General features: G+C 35.5%; 1 protein-coding gene across 1 annotated transcript; it reads left to right on the top strand.

Annotated features, from left to right (window-relative positions):
* Positions 1-5,437: 5,437 nt before the first annotated feature.
* LOC125921416 (60S ribosomal protein L21-like) lies at positions 5,438-5,929 on the top strand. Its single transcript, XM_049629011.1, has one exon. The coding sequence runs from the start codon at positions 5,441-5,443 to the stop codon at positions 5,927-5,929; it is 489 nt and encodes a 162-aa protein (XP_049484968.1). The 5' UTR covers positions 5,438-5,440.
* Positions 5,930-21,812: the final 15,883 nt, after the last annotated feature.

The raw sequence follows: 21,812 nt of genomic DNA, 5'->3' as shown, positions 1-21,812 counted from the left end.
GGGTCAAGAAAGAAAAAGTAAGAGCATTAAATCATTCTTAGGGTTGAGTAATTAACATATAGTTCCTTCTCAATACGTGTCCCTTTTAGGGGTTTTATGTTAACAAAGAGAAAAATGAGAGATTAAAAGGTTGTATAAAAATTTTTTTAGAGGAAGGATTTACCCAGCTACATGGAAATTACTTGGCTAATAAATATAAAGACATGAGATGGCACTGAAGGTTAAATTACAGGACTGTAATGCCAAATATTTGATAACTAACAGGAGTATCAAGTGATAGGACCAAATGCTATTTCCTTCAGCTACTGCTTGCTACATTTTATTTCTAAGAAAGAGGTCATACTCAGAAAGAATTGTGAAATATAGTAGCTAATTGGATTTACTACCACCTAATGGAATGCTTAAGGAAAATTTTCAGTCAGGTACAGAAACTATAATTAAATTTGATTTCAAATGCTAATGTTGATGGTGGGTATGGGGTCCTGATAATCTCAGCAACTGCAGAGGCATAGTGGTATTTACATGATGTTTGTTATCTTTATGTGAGTTCTATAGCATTTGTTATGAGTTTCATCTTTACTTGCATTCATCAAACATTTCTTGAGCATCTTAAGTGCTAGGTACTCTGGCAGGCATTGGAGAACTCAGATAAACATTCCCACATTCTAGCGAAGACTTTTTTTTAAATATTGAGCTTGTATAAATAGCCTGTTGAACCCACAGGCCAGCATATATAGCTGATACTTGAACAACATAGGGGTCAGTGGCACCAACCCTCCATGTCAGTAGAAAATCTGTGTATAGCTTTTGACTTCCCGCAAACTACTAAAAGCCTATTTTTGACTGGGAGCCTTACTGATCACATAAACAGTTGATTAACACATATTTTGTATGTTATTTGTATTACATATTATATTCTTATAATAAAGTAAGCTGGAGTGAAGAAAATGTTATTAAGGAAGCCATAAAGAAGAAAAATACATTAAATACTGCACTATAAAAAATATGCACATGAGTGGACCCATAAAGCTCAAACCTGTGTTGTTCAAAGGTCAACTGTATACACATATGTTCCATTTAACTCTCATTCTGTTGATTTGGGCTCAACTTCCTAGCCTGTGAAGATAATTTGAAGTCCTGAATTCGTCATCCACTCTATTAGTTGCTGTCTCTTTTCTTTCCTTTGTTCCCACCAACTTATTTCATCTACAAAATTGGTAGCTATTTCATTTATCACTGATGTAAAATGATAAACAGTTGAGAAATACAGTTTTATGAGTTTTTAGTCAAGCAGAATTTTCTCTTTTCAAATTATAATCAGTGAAATGTAGACAAAATTTACCAAACTGCTTTTATCTTCAGTCTGATCATATGCAAAGTAGTAAAAATAATATTTATCTCTGAGCTCTTATATGATATTCCATTATTGTATTCAAAGTTCCTGGCACATCATAGGGACTAATTAACTAACCAGCAAACTCTGGCAGAGGACCAGAGTCATCCCTTGTATTTACTATTGATCCATTATTCAATCATCTGTTGAATATCAACTCTACTCTAAGAATTGTGCTGAAGCCTAAGGATCTCAGAAAAGGTAAGATGCACTTTCAAGTTTGCAATTAATTATGAGAGACAGAAATAAGCAAAATGTTAGATTAAGGCAATTGTGTCATCAAACAAGACACATCATCAGTCAATTTCATCCATAGTTTTCTACATCATCCAAAAATACACTAGCACATGCTTTGTAATTTTAAAAAACTCAAGATACAGCCCCATTGTTTGAAGGTGAAGTTCAAATTTCATACAATAAAGTCAAATTTTAATCCATATTTCAAGCCTTATTTTGATTTATCCCCCAGTGCTTTCCATACACCCTGTCTCCAACCAAACCAACTGTTCACCATTTCACATACATATTACGCTCCTTCTTGCTTCAGAGATTTGCACATGTACATTTTCTGTGTTTGCAATTCTCTTGCTTTTCTTTTCTTTGACTCATAAATTCATATTTCAAGAATGAATTTAAATATGTCCACTTTTATGGAGCTTGTCTGATTTTCTTAGGTAGAGGGAAAGCTTGCATCTTCTAGTTCCCCAAGCATATCATTTATGCCTCTTCTATAATTAAGATATATATTAATAGTATTAATTTTAACACTAAGCTATTTATTTATTTGTTTATTTATTTATCTATTTATTTTTAGTAATCTTCACACCCAATGTGGGGCTTGAACCCATGACTCTGAGATCAAGAGCCACATGCTTTTCTGACTGTGCCAGCCAGGCACTCCAATACTAACCTTTTCTAGTGACAAAAGAGTACTTCAACATGTGGAATATTTAATTTATTTAAACACTTTTATACTGTTGTGTAATTGTGTTTTGCTTTGAAATATTTTGTCTTTGAGAAATATCTGTTCATATAGTTTTAAGATAAATGACAGGTTGGATTACTTCATCAACACTACATTATTTGTATCTATTTTCAGTCATCTTGTTAATTTAAATACACTGAAGTATCTCAAACTTTAAAGAAGCTACCCAATTGTTAATCAGAGTATTAGTGCAATACAAATAATAACTACTTTTTCTCTCAATATTAAGGTGTTTAAGATATAAATTATGTTTAATTTAACCATCTGTGTGCTAACTTCCTAGTAGCTGTTATATCTTGCTAATTTTGTGAGTTTGATTTCTCTAAACCAAGAAAGATCTTATACAATTAATGATGCACAAATAATATATTTTTCCTTCTAAAACAAATGCTTTAGAATTCAATCTTCTGATGATTGCCACATGTCAAAATTTATATCTTGAATAAATGGTTACAGATCCAAAGATGTTTCCATTACTTAAATGATTTCTGACTTATTCTTTCAATCAGTTTTTAAAGGTACACTAACAAAAATCACTATTTTACATTTATTCCTTTTTTTGCATACTAAATAATTCATCACCTTACTGATAACTTGCATTGCTGACAAAGTAATATTCTAATTGCCAAAAGATTAAACATACGTCAAATTGTAAATTTGTAAATTTACAATTGTAAATACTAAAAAAAAGTGTCTGAATCTGAAGTACTTCTAAAAGGAGACTTTTTTTTCAAAAGGAGATTGTTAATAATTTTTAAACATCACTTAAAATAATTTGCTAGAAGGGCTACTTAAAAGATGACAGAACTTATCTTTTTCATTCATTATGTGTCTAACAAGATAATCTGCTTTATTGTTTTAGTGTTTTATATTTTTTTGACATTTCACAATTTTTAAAGAACTGTCACATGTTTTTTCATAGGACCCTCACATTAGCATTGTAATGTAGACAAGTAGTTATCAAACACCCTATGTTACTGATGATTCTGTGACACTCAAAGACATTATGTTCATCGTCCATCAAAAAATTACTTGAACTAGTAAGTGAATTCAGTAAAGTTGTTGGATACAAAATTAGTATACATAAATTTGTGGCATTTCTATATACTAATAATGAACAGAAAGAGAAACTAAGAAAACAGTATCATTCACAATTGCATCAAAAAGAATAAAATATCTCGGAATAAATTTTATTAAGGAGATGAAAGACCTGTAGCCTGAAACCATAAGACCATCAATGAAAGAAATTGAAGATGGCACAAGTAAATGAAAAGATATGCCATGTTCATGGATTGGAAGAATTAACATTGTTAAAATGTTAATACTACCCAAAGCAATCAGCAGATTCAGTGCAATCTCTATTAAAATACGAATAGCATTTTTCACAGAACTAAAACAAATACTACTAAAATTTGTGTGGAACCAACAAGATATTGAATAGCCAAAGCAATCTGAAAAAGATCATAGCTGAAGGTATCATACTTCCTGATTTCAAACTATATTACTAAGATGTAGTAATCAAAACAGTAAGGTACTGGTACAAAAACAGACACAGAGAACAATGGAACAAAATAGAGGGCCCAGAAATAAACCCATGCTTTTATTAATCTTTGACAAAGGAAGCAAGAAAATACCATGGGGAAAGACAGTCTCTTCAACAAATGGTGTTGGAAAAACTAAACAACTACATGCAAAAGAATGAAACTAGATCACTCTCTTTTACCATGTATAATCAAAATGGATTAAATACTTAAATATATATAGGCACTAAGTTCTTAGACATTGGTCTGAGCAGTATATCTTTTTTTTTTTGATACATCTTCTTAGGCAAGGAAAACAAAAGAAAAATAAACAAATGGGAGTATATCAAACTAAAAAGCTTTTGCATAGCAAGAAATCTTCAACAAAACAAAGAGACAACCTACCGAAAGGGATAAAATATTTGCAAATGATACACCTGATAATGGGCTAATAGCCAAAATTTATAAAGAGCTTACATAACTCGATATTAAAACAAAATCCAATTTAAAAATGGGCAGAAGACCTGAATTGACATTTCTCCAAAGAAGACACCCAGATGGCCAACAGACACATGAAAAGATGCTCAACATCACTCATCACCAGGGAGATTCAAATCAAAACCACAAAGAGATATCACCTCTTACCTATCAGAGTAACTATTATCAAAAAGAAATAAGTAATGGTAAGGATGTGGAGAAAAGGAAAACCACAAGCATTGTTAGTGAGAATACTAAATAGTGCAGCCACTATGGAAAATAGTATGGAGGTTTCCTTGACACATTAAAAATAGAACTACCATATGATCCAGCAATCCCATTTATGGGTGTTCATACAAATAAAATGAAAACACTAATTCAAAAAGATATATGCACCTCTATTTTCATTGCAATATTATTTACAATTGCCAAGATATGGAAACAACTGAAGTGTCCATCAATAGATAAATGGATAAAGAAGATGTGCTGTATATATGTATATATATACACACATATATATGAAGATATTTATACTATGTATATATATGTGTGTATACACACACACATGTATGTATACATATACATAGTGTATACATAGCATATACTATACTATATACTATATACATAGTATACTATATACTATATACATATACATAGTATATATACTATAGTATATATAGTACTATATATATACTATATATACTATAATACTATATAGTATACTATAGTATATATACTATGTATACTATACATAGTATACTATATACTATATACATATACTATAGTATATATACTATAGTATATGTATATAGTATACTATAGTATATATACTATAGTATATATACTATGTATATGTATACATACATATACACACACACACATATATACACATATACACACATATATATCACATCTTCATATGTATGTGTGTATATATATGTATGTACATACACACACTCATATATATATATATATATATATATAGTATAAATATATATACAATAAAGTATCACTTAGTCATAAAAAAGAATGGGTGGAACTGCCATCTTCCAGTAATTTGCCAAAATGACCAACACAAAGGGAAAGAGAAGAGGTACCTGCTGTATGTTCCCTAGGCCTTTTAGAAAACATGGAGCTGTTCCTTTGGCCACATACATGCGAATCTACAAGAAAGGTGATATTGTGGACATCAAGGGAATGAGCACTGCTCAAAAAGGAATGCCTCACAAATGTTACTATGGCAAATCTGGAAGAGTCTACATTGTTTCCCAGTATGTTGTTGGCATTGTTGTAAACAAACAAGTTAAGGGCAAGATTCTTACCAAGGCAATGAATGTATGTATTGAGCATATTAAGCACTCAAAGAGCCAAAACAGCTTCCTGAAGTATGTGAAGGAAAATGATCAGAAAAAGAAGGAAGCCAAAGAGAAAGGTACTTGGGTTCAACTGAAGCACCAGCCTGCTCCACCCAGAGAAGCCTACTTTGTGAGAACCAGTGGAAAGGAGCCTGAGCTGCTGGAACCCATTCCCTATGAATTTATGGTATATGTGTAAAAATAAATAGATAAATAGTTAAATAGATAAATAAATAAATAATAAATAAAATAACTCAAGATTGTAAAAAAAAGAAAAAAAGAATGAAATAATGCCATTTGGGTCAATATGGATAGACCTAGAGGGAATTATGCTAAGCGAAATAAATCCAGCAGAGAAAGACAAATACCATGTGATTTCACTTATACGTGGAATCTAAAAAAGACAAAACAAAACAAAACAAAAAAGAAATAGACTCATAGATATAAAGAACAATCTGGTGGTTGCCAGAGGGGAGGGACTGGGGGGATGGGCAAAATAGGGGAAGGGTATAAAAAGGTACAACCTTTCAGTGGTAGAATAAATAAGACATAAGGATACAATGTACAACATAGGGAATACAGTTAATAACATGTAACAACTTTGTAAGGTGACAGATAATGGCTAGACTTATTATGATGATCGCTTTGCAATGTATATAAATGTTAAATCACTATGTTGTACACATGAAACTAATATAATATTGTATGTCAACTATACTTCAATAAAATTAGGAAGAAAAAAAAAGATATCACGTCCATCCTGACACCAAAAGGTCAGTAGACAGTGAAACTGAGACTAATATTCAGGACTCTTGATTTCTAGTCTATTTTTACTCCTCATACTGTCTCCAAGCTGTTAGGATTCCTTATCATCTGAAAATGCCTCCAGAACTGTGAATTAATTAACCTGACATAGTAGGAGACTTTGCAAATCTCTGTACTTTATAATAAGTGTTCTCATGCCTATAGAGAAATATAATAGGCTTCATTTTCTAGTACTTTTATATATTTTTCCACTAGGCAGTACATTATCTATGATAATGAACTCTCATGTTTTATTGCATGTACCAACAACTCAGTAAACTTACTGTACTCTGGGGTTTTAAGCACCTTGAATAGTCTTCTGACTAATTAATTATTGAGCTAACTGCTTGTAGTTCAAAAAAGACATAATATCTTTGCAAGTCTTACAATAAATTTTTTACCTAAGGATAAATATAAAAGATTAAATAGCAAATCTCTTATTGTTTCATGATTCTTATAACACTTCAGCCACTCAGAAGGCACTGTATCTACAAAATGAGTTAGGACAATTGATTTATTAAGTTCCTTTCCATTTTTATGTATGGAACATATTGAATATCTTCAAATAAGGTACTCCAGGGAAACTCCTATTAGGATGCTCAGGAAAGTTTGAAATCTCTAAGGCTGCTTTAGAAAGTTCCATGTTATGCCATATGGTTTTCCAGAATTCTTAGATTATTATAAGATTCCCAGGAGCCTGTGAGGCAGATCAGAAGTCTAAGTAGAATCTGGATCCCTTCTGCCACTCTGTGTACTTTTGACTTTCAGAAACTTGATTTAGTTCAAGTTAGCAAACACTTACTGTATACCAGATACTGGGTAGAGCTGGCTGCATAAAGGTAGATAATATAAGACCTCTACCTTTAAAGTATATTATTAATGAATAGGAAACATAGGCAGGTAAGCAAATAAATTAAGTATGGTAAGTATAACAGAAATATGCACAAGATAGGGGTGTCTCAGTTGGCTCAGTCATGACCGACTTCATTCAGGTCATGATCTCACAATTCATGGATTTGAGCCCTGAATAGGGCTCTGTGCTGACAGCTCAGAGTCTGGAGTCTGCTTTGGATTCTGTGTCTCTCTCTACCCTTCACCCACTCACACTCTGTCTCTCTCTGTCTCAAAAATAATAAACATTAAAAAAAATTTTTTTTAAAAGGAAATGTACAAGACAGATGGGTGGCAAAGAAAGGATTTTGAAACTATGCAAACAGCTTCCACACTGAGCACCATTTATCTCACTTCTTTATCTGGAGCTGTTTGGGGATAGGAATCACATTTATTCCACAGAATGTTCTACCTACTTATAAAGCACTAAATATACAAACTAGTATGCTGGGGTTTCCTTAGGATGTAACCTATCATCTTGGTGTTTCAGACCCTGAAGATAATTGGGGTAGTCCACTTAAAAGATGCTTTTAACAACCCTTGACTTTAGAATTGGATACTTGGTTGGACATGCTTTCCTTTTATAAAAAAATCATTTGAAGACAAACCATTAGAGTCTATCTTTGCATAGTTTTATCAAATATTTCTTTTCAGTAATAGTGTAAGGTATGAAATAAGGCATAAGTTATTGATACAAAAATATATTAATCAGGGTTTAGTTAGGAATACAGATGCCATGCTAAATATTTTGAATGGAGAGAGTAATTTAAAATACAGAAGTATAGATTTGTGAAACGTTTGAAAGGGTTGAAGAAGCAGAGATCAAAATGCTACCATTGAGAATGTCAGCTTCTTACAGCATAAAAGTGGAGGATTCCCAGAAAAATCCCTGGAAACTGAGGGAAACTGCAGATGCCACCTGAGAATAACGATTTGTCTCTCCCTCTTTATCCTTCTAAGTCTTCCTCAGATGCTTTTCATTGACAGAAACTCACTGGAAACAATACAGGAAACAGGATTCCAAGAGAATTAGATTCAATTTTCTCCTTCACCTTTCAGTAGATGTTATACAGGACTTATGTTGAATTGATAACAGATCTATCATATGCCCGCCAAAAGCACCCTATGACCCTGGACATAAACCTATAAATTGGACTACAAATTTGCTTTTTATTAATTTTATTATGGTTTCCATATTTATATTATAATTTCAACAGAACATATGTATAAAGACAGCTAAAAACTACCATATACATGACAAGCCACTTAAGAATGGCCACTTTAGTGCTGTATAGGAAAGTGACAGTATATAAAAGGGTTCAGAGCATAAACAGATGAGACTAGACCTATACTTCAGGTCCATCCTTACCATTGATCGGTTGCATAATTTGGAGCAAGATATTTAAACTTTTTAATTCTTGGTTTCCACATCCAAAAAATGGGGATAATAATCTTCAAATTGCTTGGGCAGATGAAAATAGATAATGCATAAAGAGTACTTAGCAGAGAGCTTCATACATATTTAGTAAGCACTCAGTAAATGACAGAATGCTGTTATCATTATTATCATCATCACCATTATCATATTGTTAAGTAAAGCGTAAATCATTTGATACTCAACCTGATACTTAGTCTGAAAATATGAAAAATTTGGAATAAAGTGAAAATCTTTAGAGGAAATTAAAGCACAAACTGAGGTGTATTTTTTCAGGAGAGTGGAGTGTGAAGATACTAAGTAGAATGTTAGCCAATTAAGGAGGGGTGTCTGTGTGTGTGTGTGTGTGTGTGTGTGTGTTCATATTTCAAACGATGTCATGAACAGCAAGGAAAGCATATTCAAGCTCATAAATGTGTGAGAATAAGATATTTTTGGGAAACTGGAAATAGTTTAGCTGAAGTTTAAAGTTTTATAAAAGGCAGTGTCCTAGGTTGTCCAGAGAAATAGAACCAGCAGCCACACCCACATTGGAAAAGGTAACTGGCTTTATCAGTTCACTGATTCAAATGCTAATCTCATCTTGAAACACCATCACAGAAACATCCAGAATAATAATGTTTAACCAAACATTGGGCATCTAGTGGCCTAGTCAAACTGACACATAAAATTAACCATCATAGGCAGGAATTAAGGAGAAACAAGGACAAAACAATATACACAATTTACCAATCATGAAGCATGCTGAAGAGTTTGGATTTTATCTTAAATGCAAATAGAAGCCAATAGAGAATATTTTTGGTGGGTTATTGGCAATATCAGATGTGGTTTAAGAAAGATCCATCTGTTTAGTGGGTGAAGAATGAATTATGGAGGAGAGACTTGAATCAGAGAAATTAATTACCATAATTAATTTAGACAAGAAATGATGATGGCTTGAACTCAAACAATGGCAGTGGAAATGGGGAGGAGATGGTAAATGAAGTAAACTCTAGAGAAGTTGGGGGTGGAGGCAGGAGCACTATTACCAAAAAAGAAGTCAGGAGTGACACCATGTTTTTGTCTTTAGTTGAATGTTGTACCACTCAGATATTCAGAGAGAGGGAATAGTAATGTGAAGGATCAGAACAAGCTTGGCCTGGCCAAGAGAACAAGCCACAGGCTATCACGGTAGAGGTACCTGGCCAATGTAGCTGAGAAGACATATATAGGCTGAAGATTTAAAATTGGAAATCATTTGGCTATAGGATGATTGTGGGAGTGGACAACCCCTTTCTGGAAAATATATGGAATAAGAAAAGCGGCCATAGATGGACAATAAGGAAGAGGGGAAAGAGGGAAAGATAGGGGATGAAAGATGGTGAGTGGCAAAATTTGAGCCCTGTGGTTTTTTTGTTTTTGTTTTTTGGGTTTTTTTTTACATTTATTTATTTGAGAGACAGAGAGAGATAGAGCATGAGCATGGGAGGGGCAGAGAGAAGAGGAGACACAGATTCTGAAGCAGGCTCCAGGCTCTGAGCTGTCAGCACAGAGCCCAACGTGGGGTTCGAACTCACAGACCATGAGATCATGACCTGAGCCAAAGTCGGACGCTTAACCGACCGAGCCACCCAGGTGCCCCAAGCCCTGGTTTTAAAGAGTAAAACCTTATGGAGCAATTCCATAAGGGCTTCCAGGTACCATCTCAGAAAGGAATAAATACCAGAGTTCAGGGATTCTGAATGGTTGGTCTCGTAAAATTCTCCAAACTTTGTCACTGCTTCATTTGTGTCCTTTGATTTCCCCAATCCATGTCAGCACGGTGATCATCAGTAAAGCTCTAGAATGAATGTATCTTTGTAATTATTTTGAGGGCATAAGTAAGAAGATGATGGGAGACTGCATTTTCCCTCTGGCAGCCAGTTGTTGTGAGAACAGGAGCTCAAAGGATAAAGTAGAAAAGAGTAACTGAAATAAGGAAAGACAAGCATGCCGAGTTTGAGCTCCAAAGGAGAAAAAGCATTGACACTGAGCTCAGTACTTTCTTAAGAGTTTGGGTTTGAATCTAGGAGAAAGCTAAGGAATCCTGCAGATTTCCTTGTAATTATTATGGTAAAAAAGGAGACAGGGAAATGGAAACAAACTTTAGCCATGGGGAAAAAAGGGGGGCATTTGGTGGAAACATCCTTAGTGTCATGGTTTTTTAGAATCCTGATTGCGATGCATTTAGGTACAAAAGGGTAAGGGATCCCTAATTATATATTTTCTAATTTATCTATCCCTTGTAGAAGGATAGACTTGAGTTGAAGAGGTAAAGATTCAGGTAACCCCTTGGCAGGTGGTTTCTGACATTTATTGCTGAAACCACCTTCCTTCCCATTTTTATGAGGATCTCCCCACCAAATAGGAAACCACATCTCACTCCTGGTTGTGGAAACTGGACTCCAATTTAACTTGATAACCTTTGCCCAGAATCAACTTGCACTGACTTCATTTTAAAGTTTATAGGCTGTTGGAATATCTATGATCTCCCTTCAAAACAACTCTTAAAGTATAAGACTGGCATGTTGTCATGTGGTACTCTTAGTCCAGAATATGCCCTTTTTCACTTACAGACTCAAAAACATTGTACTGATATTCTAACATGACAGTTTTCTCTATCTTTTGCAGTAACTTCACTGAAATTGTTTCCTAATTTGAGTAGAAAGCTATTTTTTCACTAAGTAAATCCTTAGGATGAGTGATATCTTGTGTTTTGTCTTTGAATACTTGATAAAGGAAATATTCAGGTTTGACAAACATGCTACTTCTCCATTATTTTGGCTAGGAGATGCCATCTTTTTCTCTTCTTAGAAGAAACAACCTCTTCCCAATACTGAAGTTTTGTTTTGTTTTGTTTTCCTATAAAAAGAGCTTCTCATTTTAATTCAAAACATTTGAATAGAGCATTGGACTATTTCTTCCCTCCCCCAGTCTATCAGTACTGGGTTGTATCTTTATTCTCTAGCTTTATAGTGGGCAATCTGATTCATTGAGAATGACATTTGCTTGACTCTCAAGGGTTCAGTAACAACCTGGATTGTGGTTTCCACAATCTGGCCCCTGTTCTCTAATTCCAGAATTAGAGTGTTGTCCCATCTCGGCACCATGATTAGATTTCCCTTGAATAGTGCTCTCTCTCTCTCTCTCTCTCTCTCTCTGTCTCTCTCTCTGGGTCCCACAATGACTATTCTTCCTTGTCCATATCACTATTTTTCCTACCATTTATTTTATTTTATGCCAAAGTTCCATTTTGACTTCTCTTGATCTAAGACCCTCTCAGGGCTTCCTAGAAGCATAACCAGGTAGAGGGAGGCTAATTTTCATGAATCTGGATAAAAGAGTTTAGGATAGGAGTTTCCACTAAATCAATATTTATCATCAATGCTCATTGAAGTACATACCAGAATATATAAATGTGTAGTATTTCCAGATAAGCAATGAACAGACAGAAGGCTTGTACATATTCCAGCAGCAGTAATAACTAGTATCAAATATCGAGAACATGAGGAATCTGTTCTGAGTTGGGCTCCAATTAAATAAAGTGGAGAGAGAGACATGTTAGACATGCAATATTAGCCCTTTCTTCAGATTAACAACCTGTATGAGAGATCACACTCCTCTGACAGGAGGCAGAGAGCAGTTACAACCTCTAAAGGGCATTCTGTAGATGGCACTTACAACCAATGAGTGCAAGTCAATAAGAAGAAAGATTATTGACCCATATACATAAGCACTTTCTGATAATTTGAAGAATATCTAAATTAAACTTGTGAATGAATGGTCTTCTTATTTATCCCTAGAAAGTTTAAGCAGAGGCTACCAGTTAGGAACATTATAGACAGTATTTCTTTACTAGGTTACAGGATGCACTGGACAAACTTAAAAAACAACTTTTTGGGCTCCAATTTCTGTAGTTTAAATAGTGCAGCATAATGGAAAAGAGTATTAGATTTTGAGTCAGAAAAGATGTCATCAGTTCCGAGCTATTAATTAAGAGTGTGATTTAGAGCAAGTCATGTAAGCTCAGTGAGCCTCATTATCATCTGTAAAATGGTAAAAATAATATCTGCTCACCGGAATGAGAATGAGATTGGAGAACATGTGAACACTTAGAACCATAGCAGGTGCTGAATGGATCTTCTCATTAATTCTACAGGTGTTGATTCTGGGACACTTTTTGTCCAACCAGCATTTAATTTTTTTATTTTACAACATTGTTTTTAATGTTTATTCATTTTTGACAGACAGAGAGAGACAGAGAATAAGCGGGGGAGGGGCAGAGAGAGGGAGACACAGAATCTGAAGCAGGCTCCAGGCTCTGAGCTGTCAGCACAGAGCCTTACATGGGGCTCAAACCCACAAATGTGAGATTGTGACCTGAACTTAAGTCAGACACTAAACCAACTGAGCCACCCAGGCACCTCATTAGCCAGCATTTAACAGCAGGGGTAGAGACAGAGGATGGGAAATACGGGTGGCACAGATTTCCAGGACACAACTGTCAGGAAACACTGCTCTATGCTACCATGTGTCTTTCTGTTTCTCATCCTAATCATGCCTGGATAAATTGTCAAAATCATGACAAAGCAGATTCCTTGTATATTTAGTTCAGATGTCAGTTACTGAATTAACCAATAGACAATTGGTTAAATCGAAATTTATAGGCATGCATCACAAAGATTTGCTGAGTAACCACTAGAAGCCAGATACTATATCACAGCCCTAATAAATGTAGAAAAAAAATGAGTGCTGAGGTAGCATGTAGAATAATGAATTTAGATATTAAGGCCCACCCCAAATTTTGGCTGTTTTCCTTGAAATTTAAGATTAATCTTATTCTTGCTTTCAACATCTTCCTGGTGAAGATTATTGCAACAAGGGGGCATAATGGCTAATTTCTTTAAAATTGTCTTTTCATAGGAAGTACATTAATATGTATTGTATCATTGCTGTCCTCACAGGGAAAATGGAAGGTTTTCCCTGGTCTTCTTCTTTTTATCAGATTTAATTTTTACATCTTTTTTTCCCTTTAAATTTATAAGAGCTTGAGGGGGAATTTTAGCATAAGTTCATAAGTTTTCAGCAAATTTGTTAAGAAATATAAAAAAAATCTCAGATTTTTTTTAAAGCATGGGAAAACACACCACAGGAAATTATTTTTATATATTTTTATATTGAAGGCCATATCAGTTGAAGCCCGGTGAAGAAACAGACACCACAGATTAATTTGGGCAGGAAATTTCATATAAAGGATTATTAACCCATCAACAGAGGATTAACTACTAAGTGTTAACGATAATTCTAAAAAATATAGGAAAAGCAGATATAGGAGGCAGACACTACCCTGGGGCTGATGCAGAATACTCAAGGAAGAAAAAATTTTAGAAGAGGTCACCCCCATCCTCAAGACTGAGATCCAGATCATGGGAGGGTGGCTCTGGCCTACTGGATAGCAGAGAGGCAGAGGAGCCACAGGCTGAGGCTGGCAAGCAGGAAACTGCCCACTGGAGTAGCCACAGAATAGGAAGCTGCTTTCTGGGGTCCTGCGGAAACTTGCTGGCAAGCTGCCCCCTAGGGCACCTTCAAGCCAGATGTGGTGCTGGTAGAACTTGCTGGGAATCCTACTGTGGGGTTGGTGCTAAACTTCCTGGGAAACTGGCCATGGTGCTAGTGGAATTTTCTGAGAAGGCTGCTGCCAGGATTGCACTGAACTGCATGAAACTCACCAGGAGGTAAACAGCACTGGGTGACCTGCATGTTGACTAGTACTGGAGCAGTAAGGACAGGGGAGCACGTTGGGATTGAAAAGAGAAGCCCCTTCCCCTGTAGTGTCCCTCCAGCATCCTCTACTGACCAAGTTTAACATCATGCCATCTGGCAAAAGAGAAATATTTACAGGGTCTGACTCTGATATCACACAGCGGGGTGATAAAGAATGGATTTATTGTCAAGAGCAAAACATTGAAAACTGGCATAAAGGCCATTAATAACTTTGATCTGTGAAAATCTGGGTTGGTTGCAATGAATTATGCAAATTAACACAAGTCTACAGACTGAGAAGTAGAATACATTTGGAGCCCAAAATAAGAATAAAGAGTATAGGTAATATTTTGTGTGCTAAAGGATTAACCTCCTCCAAAGAGAAGTTTGGCCTTTGCTCCTGACTCTTGGCAGGTAACCTCTAAGCCCTAACAATGTCCTGCCTGAGAAGTGTCTTTGTTAACCTGGGGGCCATGGGCCATACCAGATAATCTACCTTATCAATGTGATTTAGGGTACAAGCCTTAGGTCATGCAGTATTACCTTGACCTCTGTAGAGGCTGGAGGCTAAAGTCAGTCACACAGGCAGTCTGCCATGTCTAAGTGACTATGCCCCAGGAAAAATTCTCGACACCAAGGACTGGGTGAGCTTTCATAGTTGACAATACTTTGCTTGTTGTCACATATCACTGATGGGAGAAATAAGCACTGCCCACACAACTCCACTGGGAGTCAACAGATAGAAGCTCCACACCTGATTTTTACTGACCCTGTCCTATATGCCTTTTCCTATTGCCAATTTTAATCTATATCCTTTTGTTATAATAAACCGTAAACATGAGTATAGCAGCTCAAGTTCACTGACTTCTTAAACTCATGTATTTATAAATTATCCATTGCTACATAACAAATCACCTCAAAACTTAACAGTTTAAAACAACACACATTTTCTTTACCTCACAGTTTCTGTGGGTCAGGAATCTGGGCATGGCATAACTGGGTCCTCTGCTGTAGGGCTTCTTACAAGACTGCAAAAAAGATAAGAGTTGAGGCCATTGTCTCAATTGAATGCTCAAATATTCCAAGCTCATTCACATGATTCTTGACAGGATGAATTCTCTCAAAGTTTGTGGGACTGGGGGCCTCAGCTCCTAAGGCTATTGGCTGGAATCCACCCTTGGTTCCTTGCTGCATGGCCTCTGCTAGGGCAGCTCAAAACATGGCACCTTGCTTCCTCAGAGTAAGTATGTCAGAAGAGCCAGAGAAAAACTACAAGCAAGATAAAAGTCACAGTGTTTTGTAGTCTGATTTTGAATTGACATCCCATCCTTTTGCCATATTCTACTTGTTAGAAGCAAGTCACTATGTCCAGCTCACACACAATGGAGAGGAGCATGAGATGAGGGCCACTGGGAGCTCAAACTGTCTACAACAATTAAACTTTCTTATGTAGATGGAATAAAATCATTTCCGTGTAAATATTTAACATGGGTGTTTTGGTTTTTTTTTTTTTTAATGATTAGTGTTTTTGTCCACAGGGTATAGCTTTCGCTCTGATCTCTAACTTGAATTCCTGTCCTAGTAAATTACACAGTTATCTCTTCTTATTTTATAATTGGGAGTTGCTTTGGCTCTGGCCAGTTTCACTCTGGGGATTACAGCCCTGCTAAATCCCTGAACACCAAGCACTGAGGTTATGTTATTTCTAGTGTCAGGCATTGCAGATTCTGCCCACCTGGACATAGAATACTATTTAGCTTGATTCTCCATTACTGTTTCATTTATTGGGTTTGTCACTAGCTCTGCCCCAGACCCAACCATTTGCTGAACTGCTGGGGACCACAACTTGTCTGTTATGCCAAATTTCTGTGATGAGCATTCTGAGGAAGTGCTGAACTTGACGGAGAACTTACTCTTTCCTAATTAAATATGTATTCTGGGGTTTGGGGAGGCTTATGCAATGCAATATCACTAACCTAGTGATTACAGGATGATTCAGTGAAATTATTGCATGTGTGTGCATGCACACAACACACACACACCACTGTGAAAACAAGAGTGATCATGGGCATCAAAAAAGAATAATTAGTGGTTCTGAGGCAAGTTTTTATGTGTCTTAATTGAGAAACGTCACCATGGAAACTAAGAATTCCTATGAAGTTGGAAAGATTATTTATCAAAAGTAAATATTCATAATGATTAGCAGTTTTTCTGTAAAGACTAAATTTAGCTTCCTGTGCTATTGGAACTTTGTCATTCTTAAGGTCAATTTCATTAACCCTGCTCTCTTTTGGCCATGTTAGACAATTATTCTCCATAGGAGTACAGGAATTTGTAATGTGCAATAGTACATGAAGAGTCAGTTATATAATTAGAACTTGGCATGCATGTGGAACTCCTTAATCCCACCAGCAGTTGTTAAAGAATAATCCTCTATGAGTTTAAACTCTACCCAAAGTGTAGACCTTCCTTTGGTTTGTTGAATGACTGTGACAATTTTGATAATGCACTCCAGTCTCGGCTCAAATTTCATACCATTGTTTCATATAAACTGAAAGGAAATTCCTGATTCTTTAAGTTATAAATGACATGATCTCGTGGTCAGTGAGTTTGAGCCCCACTTCGAGCCACAACTCAGAGCCTGGAGCCTGCTTCGGATTCTGTGTCTCTCTCCCTCTCTGCTCCTCCCCTACTCATGCTCTATCTCTGTCTCTCAAAAATGAATAAATGTTTAAAAAAATTAAAGTAAGTTATAAATGACAAATATTGAATCTTTAGCAAGGATTTAAAATGTTTTTAAGGAGATTTTTCCAATTCTGCTACCCATTGTCTGATTTTGCCTTTCTGAACTTACTATTACAAGGATTACAGGAATGATGCTTCCAGTATTGAGGGGTACAGATGAGCACTGAATGAGAAACTGGATCCTACCAGAACCGTTTCCACTTTTCAATTCCAGTCAAGTTATTCAAGTGGACAAGGCTATAGTTACTACACAATAAATGAAACTAGGAAGAAAAAAATTCATTCCTATATTGAAGAGAGCACCATCCAACATTTCCCTCCTATGTTCTCATTGCAGCTCCCCAAAATGTGGTAAGCAGACTGCTAAGATGACACTTAAAATTCCCACGCCCTCTCCCTCCCCATACTCTGACTGTTCCATGTTACATACCCTGTGTAATCGTCTTGAGTTGCGTACAAAGCAGGTGAATGTGATTAATGTCAATTCCATGATTAGGTTACACTTTATGGGGAAGGCAAATGGGTTTCAACATATGTAATTAAGGTTCTTAATCAATTGACTCCAAGCTAATCAAAAGGGGGGGGGGTTATCGGGTAGGCCTGGTATAACAGGTAAGTCCTTTAAAAGAGGGTCAGAGACTTGAAGACTTGAAACAGATTTCTCTCTCTCTCTCTCTCTCTCTCTCTCTCTCTTGCTGGCTTTGAAGAAACAAGCTTGCATGCATTCTACAGCTGCAAGGAAATAATTCTGCCAACAACCACATGAACTTGGAAGAGCTCATAAACTTGCAGCTGCCCCACACAAGCCTTGTATGTAAATTCCCTTGCTTATTAAACCTGTCGCCTACCAATCTGCAGTGCGCTGTTTCTTCAGTCTCTTCTTGCTCTCCATCTCCAGGGGCTAGCTGCAGATTTTACCCTGGAAACTCCCATGGCTGCAAACCAACACAACCCCTCTACCTACAACCTTGGTATATATAAGTAGAATATTTACGGGCAGGACCTTTTTTACTGTAATGCTGGATATGGTGAATGCAGATCACCTATGCCTGGCTTCAGCTGTGGATAATTGCAACTTCAGAGAATTGTGTGCTCTCTATCACTTCTCTACATCTTAATTTTACCTGATAAACCCTATTTTGTATATGTACTGCATGTAGAGTTGGTAGAGTAAGGAAATAAAAATATAGGACCCCAGTTAAAATTGAATCTTACATAAATAACTTTAGATATATTTTCAGATAAAGCACCAATAGATACATTTTAGTATAAGTATACCCATCCAGTAACTGGCATATACTTATACCTAAAAAAATTGTTGCTTATCTGAAATTCAAATTTAACTGGGCATCCTATATTTTATCTTGCAATCCTAACTGCATGGCTTCAGTACTATGTGTCTTCAGCCGTTTCCTTTCAGCCGGTTTCCTTTCTGCCTACTTCATTATTAATTCCTTTCTTCTTTTTCCTTTGGTTCATCTGTTACTTTGTCTCTTGCTTCCATATTTGTAGGCTTAATTCATTAAATTTTTTTTATTCAGTAACAAAAGTATATCCTATCATAACTCTTTTATCATATATTTGTATATTAATTTCAGTTAGTTTTTGATACTTTAAAACTCATTTTCTTTCAAATATTTTGTTTTTGCCTTTTCCCTAACTGGAGCCTGAGATTGATTTTAAAGGAGATAATAATGATATTCAACATTCATCCTTTTTTTAAAAACCACAATCTATAGAGACGATTTTAATTTACTATTACTTAGATTATTCTTATTATATATCTCTGTCATGGGTAGCAAAAATTGTATGAAAAATTTTCTGTCTTTGATCAATATTATTCAGATTAGATGATTTTCTGGTCACCTTATAAATATTTCCAAGACTAGACTTCACAAACTCCTTTGGTACTCTAAATTAATTCATACCTTCTAATATTAGTGTCTTTGGTACCATCTTTTGCCTTTAGATATATTCCCAGAATAGCAGTTAGTATTTACTTATTTCTTAAATATTAAGTGAAAAAGAGAAAATCTACCAGGTTGGAGCTCTTTGTATAAGAGTCAAATCTTCTTTCTTTTATTTTTCTTCATGTTTCAGTGTTGTATATGACTTTACTGTTTTCAAAGATCTTTAATCTTATTTCATAATCACTGAAAATTAGCATAGAAGGATTTGTATTGTTCAGACAAGTGAACCAAGGTTAAGTGAGAGTAGGGAGTTTGCCCAAAGTATCCTGATAATTATCACATTACCTGTTATGGTAGTTACCATAGCAGGCTGCCTCAGACCTCTACTTCATAAAATTTTAAGAGCTAGTTTTAAGGCAATTTTTCAATAATGGTAATAAAGATCTATTTCTCATAAACAAACAATTGGAAACTAACACTTGGTAAATTCATGGCTCAGCTCCTTTTTTTTTTTTTTTTTTCTTTTTGTTAACTAGACTGCTGTACTTAAAATTAAATCCTCTCCTGGGCTCACAGCTGCTACCACAAACACTGCTAATTGGACAGACTGAAGTGTGAAACTAAATATATATGTTGTCATTTTACTCAACAGTTTCTGGAAAATGTATTGCAGGTAAATCAGCAGGCGTTAGCAAAGCTTTCGAGAAAGTACACACAAGCATATTAAGCCTCATGATGGATATGTTTTCCTGCTGGAGCAAAGCAAGCATCTGACTTTTGTAGCCATTACTGAAGCAGTATAGATTTGTCATTCTGAAAACAAATGGGACTTTTCCCTCATGCACTTTTGAATGTTTTGACTGATTTTTGGATAATAGCGTTCCCAATTCCATCACAACTTTTCCTCTCCTTCAACATTGTATTCCCTTCTCTTTGTCCTAAGAGGAATACCAAATATCTTGTATCAAATAATTCCAAAATACAGTTTTGTGTCAATTACACAATAGGAACTTGTGAAATGTGTGTCTAATGGCCAAATAAATAATCATATTTTACTCATTTTGTTTTTCATCCTGGAGTCTCAGCGAGATAGGAGCACTAGAAATCAGGCAACTAGATAGATACTTAAGAGTAAAGAAAACAAACAAACAAAAAATCTCACCGGGGTTCCTTTGGAACACAAGTATGATATCTACTTATGTGATATGATTTTTCTATTTCAAACTTTTATAACCATTTTCAATTCCAGTTTGAAGACATCATTTACTTTTAACTTAGATGAGACTCAAGTCAATGACAGTGTTAGTTTTTTTGTGTGCCAATTTTGACAGATTTTCCATTCTTTTCTGCCCTCCTCTGCATCCTGTGAACACAAATTTGATAAAAGGCAACATTCAGGCTCTCTTGACTTCTGCCTTCTGTTTGGTTTTGGTCAGTGACATGCATTGACAGAACATTAGAAAGCAGGAAAAGAAAGATGCTGGGTATTTGTCTTCCTTGTTCATTTTCTACTAGGCCACAGTTTTGTTGGTGGTTGTGTTCATCTACCTAAGAGTCTTTGGGACAGCTCCTGGTCTTATTAGCTCTGAAACACTGTTTCTTCTCCTTGCCCACTCAAGCATACTGGTCCTACAGTTTCATGAATTTGCTCATCTCAGAACTTTATCATTCCTCACTGGTCCCTATAGCCCTCTCTACCTATCTGTAAATTATCCTTTCATTATACTCTTTTTGATTGAACTTTTAAAGGTGAAATCTGTTTTCTGATAAAATTCTGATAGAGAAAATAATTGCTAACAGAGTTGGACATAAGAATCAAACCCTCAGAATGGGATCCTTCATTTTGTTGTATGTAAATTGGATGATTAAATGAACAATCTTGATAATGGCAATAGATGTCAGGTAGTGTCAACAAACATTTTAAATAATCATAAGTGGTGGCATCAGATGAAGTACCAGTGGAAGGCAAGCCATTTGGAGGACAATGACAAAGTGGAATTTAAGAGTCTGTGTATTCACAAAACACTAATTCAAAAAGATATATACACCCTTATGTCTACTGCAGCATTATTTACAATAGCCAAAGCAAGTGTCTGTTAATAGATGAATGGATAAAGAATATATGGTACACACACACACACACACACACACTAGAATATTACACAGCTATTAAAAAATCTTGCCATTTGCAATGACATGGATGGAGCTACAGGATATAATGCTAAGTGAAATAAGTCAGAGAAAGACAAATACCATATGATTTCACTCATGTGGAATTTGGGAAACAAAGCAAACAAGCAAACAAAGGAAAAAGGAGACAAACAGAAAAACAAACTCTTAGAAACAGAGAACTAATTGCTGGTGGCCAGAGGGGAGCTGGGTGGGGGGATGGGTGAAATAGATAAAGGGAATTAAGAGTACACTTATTGTGATGAGCACTGAGAAATGTATGGAATTGTTGAGTCATTATACTGTACACTTGAAACTAATATGAGACTGTATGTTAATTATACTTC

This window comes from Panthera uncia, chromosome D4 (genome assembly GCF_023721935.1).
Source record: "Panthera uncia isolate 11264 chromosome D4, Puncia_PCG_1.0, whole genome shotgun sequence".
NCBI lineage: Eukaryota > Metazoa > Chordata > Mammalia > Carnivora > Felidae > Panthera > Panthera uncia.
Note: the sequence above shows the minus strand (reverse complement) of the source record. Positions and strands in the feature narration are given on the sequence as shown.

Coding starts and splice junctions, on each gene's coding strand:
- LOC125921416 (XM_049629011.1), top strand. CDS start 5,441: ATGACCAACACAAAGGGAAAGAGAAGAGGTACCTGCTGTATGTTCCCT.